At 39.0% G+C, this 2,500-nt stretch overlaps 1 protein-coding gene across 3 annotated transcripts in view; it reads right to left on the bottom strand.

Annotated features, from left to right (window-relative positions):
* Positions 1–1,578: 1,578 nt before the first annotated feature.
* The window catches only part of LOC137972049 (E3 ubiquitin-protein ligase RBBP6-like), a 63,719-nt gene continuing 62,797 nt past the window's right edge, over positions 1,579–2,500 (bottom strand). For all 3 annotated transcript variants that reach the window (XM_068818856.1, XM_068818858.1, XM_068818857.1), the window contains one exon: positions 1,579–2,500. This exon is cut by the window's right edge and continues 1,122 nt beyond it. In XM_068818856.1, coding sequence (XP_068674957.1) covers positions 2,338–2,500 — 163 coding nt within the window. In that variant the 3' untranslated portion in view covers positions 1,579–2,337.

Raw genomic sequence — 2,500 nt, 5'->3', positions numbered from 1 at the left:
GTTTTTGCTCATATTGATTGCCTGATGAAAATGTCAATTAGAAGCAACAAGCTGTTCATCCAACATGAAACTATATACCGCAATTTATTTCACACGATCAGAACATCCCGACTGATGCATCCACGTATACGCCACCAGGATCCTTTGTAATAAGAATAGGCAGGAAAAGGGCAAGCAGTGGCTAAATTCCGGCAGGAGTCATGGGCTCGAACCTCGTTGCAATCACTTGCATTTTTCAGGAATCTGTAAGATTATTGCTTAAAGCGATGACATGCGCAGTATTTTTCACAAGAAAGTTACTTTTGTGCTTTTTCTGTTTAAAGTCTAGACTAAATACGGCTTTAGAAAAACACTAAAATGCATATTTATCCATTATCGTTGACCTGGAGTCCTAGAAATAAAAGCGAACACAAGTATCATGCCATGTTTGTTCACTGCTAGCTGAATTCAGTGAATTGTGAGCGGGAACGCTGTCAGCGGTTCAAGCACTCACACAGAAATACATTTTTCCTCTGCGTTATAGTACCAAGCATATTATCGGATTAACATGCCATTTCAAAGCTGAAAGAGAATGCATTTATCTCCAAGAGACGACTTTGAAGTCGAAAGACGGTAAGCAGAGAAAAAATCAGCCTTTTTTTTAGTGCCACAAATTGTTAAAATATCCTTTCCGAAAACGTAAGGGAAAACGTTTACGTCGTTGCGAATCTTTTAGGTGATGTTTTAGTAAAGAAATCTATGGCTGTTTGGCTGTTCAAAACTCTTTGAAACGTTTGACTCTCCCGAACACATATTTCACCGAAGGTTATTGTTGGGTATCCCTGAAATGAGCCACGAAGACGGACTTCGATCCTCGTTGATAGCGAAACGTCTAACATTTTGATTACACCACAAGTCGAATTTCTCGTGAATTCACGCCTCAAAACGTTTCTCTTCATTGTGGCTGATGCATTGGTATTTTGACTGCTCTTCTCTGCTTTCTAGAGGAGATTGAACCACCATTTGTGCGCTGTGTTTAAAAATCTGCATGCGACAGTGGTCACCTATCCAAACTTGAAAAGTTCAGGCTGAATTGTCTCGATTCACAAACCTGGTGCATGCGTGTCCGTGACAGTGCTCCTTTAAATTGTCCAGATAAGTGCGTGGATCACTTCTCCCTTTCATCTTTAACCCACACTTTCTACCGCAAACGAGGGTGCGCTGTATTACGCAGTATTTTCTTCAAGGTTAAAGTCGAGCCACGTTTCCCTCAACCATAGTTAATAGATGTAGGCTGGTTATGAAACTCGACAAGTTTCTTTGTTTCATGTTTTTGTTCGTGTTTTTGGCCTTGACACTGCACAAAACCTGACAAAAACGCGCTTTTTTCGGCAGGATAACCAATCAAAAGCTTCGACTAATTTATTCGAAATTAACTTGCGAACCAAAAACAAAAGATTGTGCAGGGTCACGGTCGGTTCAACATCTAATTTCGACTGTATTGTTCCTGTTTTTGAAATTCCCAGGATTTCATAACCAGTCCCTAGATTAACTATGCCTCAACGTATCTTTTTCGGGTTATCAAAACAGGAACACGCATTTTATCCAAAATAAATACCATTTATTATTATAGTTACTTAAACTATCTTGAAAAGTACGAACAGGAAATTTACATGGTGACATTACACAAACCAAGTTCAGCAAACTTGGTTTTTTTATATTTTTTTACAAAAAGAAACTGATGTAGCTTAATAAATTAGTCATTACTATTTTACTATGGGCGCGTTCTTTTGGGACTATTCCGGAATAGGAATACTCCGAATAGACGGTAATAATGTTCTTTTGGGACCAATTCGGCAGATGCGTTCTTTTGGGAATTGGTATTCCGTGTATTTTGTTATTCGTAAACCGGAATAAGAATAACTGGAATATTCCCAAAAGAATGCGCCCTATATCACTTGGCTTTACCAAATTTCGAAAATTTCAACGGGTTTGATTGGATCGATTAATCGCACGTAATAGTATGAAACAGCATGGCTTATACCGGCCAATTAACCAAGGGTTTCTTGTTAAAACGGTACGAACCATCACCGCATATCAACTATCGTTCATTTCGGTTGTTCGTTATTTTAATCAAAACCGTCTACTCAATGTTGCAGCAAACTGTACTGTCAATTCTGTTGTCATCCTTTATTGTGTCCGTAAGTATACCATTCAGGTTCATTCCCTCCCGCTTTATTATTTTTCGTTTACTTCCCTTTTTGCTGATATCTCTCTTTTTTTTTTCAACTACAGTGGTCCTTCCCTTTGAAACTAACCCCTTGCCCTCTCTGTACTTGTTCGCACCCTTAACCGTCGCTATTTCTGTTTCCTGTGACTGTCATTTCCGTTATTCCTCCGTATCTTTTCCTCTTCAGAATCGTTTCCCAGCAGCTCTTCTTCGTTTACTTCGCTTTCCCTTCCTTTATCTTCTTCATCGCTTTCAATGGCTCGCATCTTTTCTTCGTCTTTCCTTTTTAAA

Source organism: Montipora foliosa, chromosome 9 (genome assembly GCF_036669935.1).
Source record: "Montipora foliosa isolate CH-2021 chromosome 9, ASM3666993v2, whole genome shotgun sequence".
In the NCBI taxonomy this organism is placed as follows: domain Eukaryota; kingdom Metazoa; phylum Cnidaria; class Anthozoa; order Scleractinia; family Acroporidae; genus Montipora; species Montipora foliosa.
This window is presented reverse-complemented; position numbering and strand designations above follow the sequence as displayed.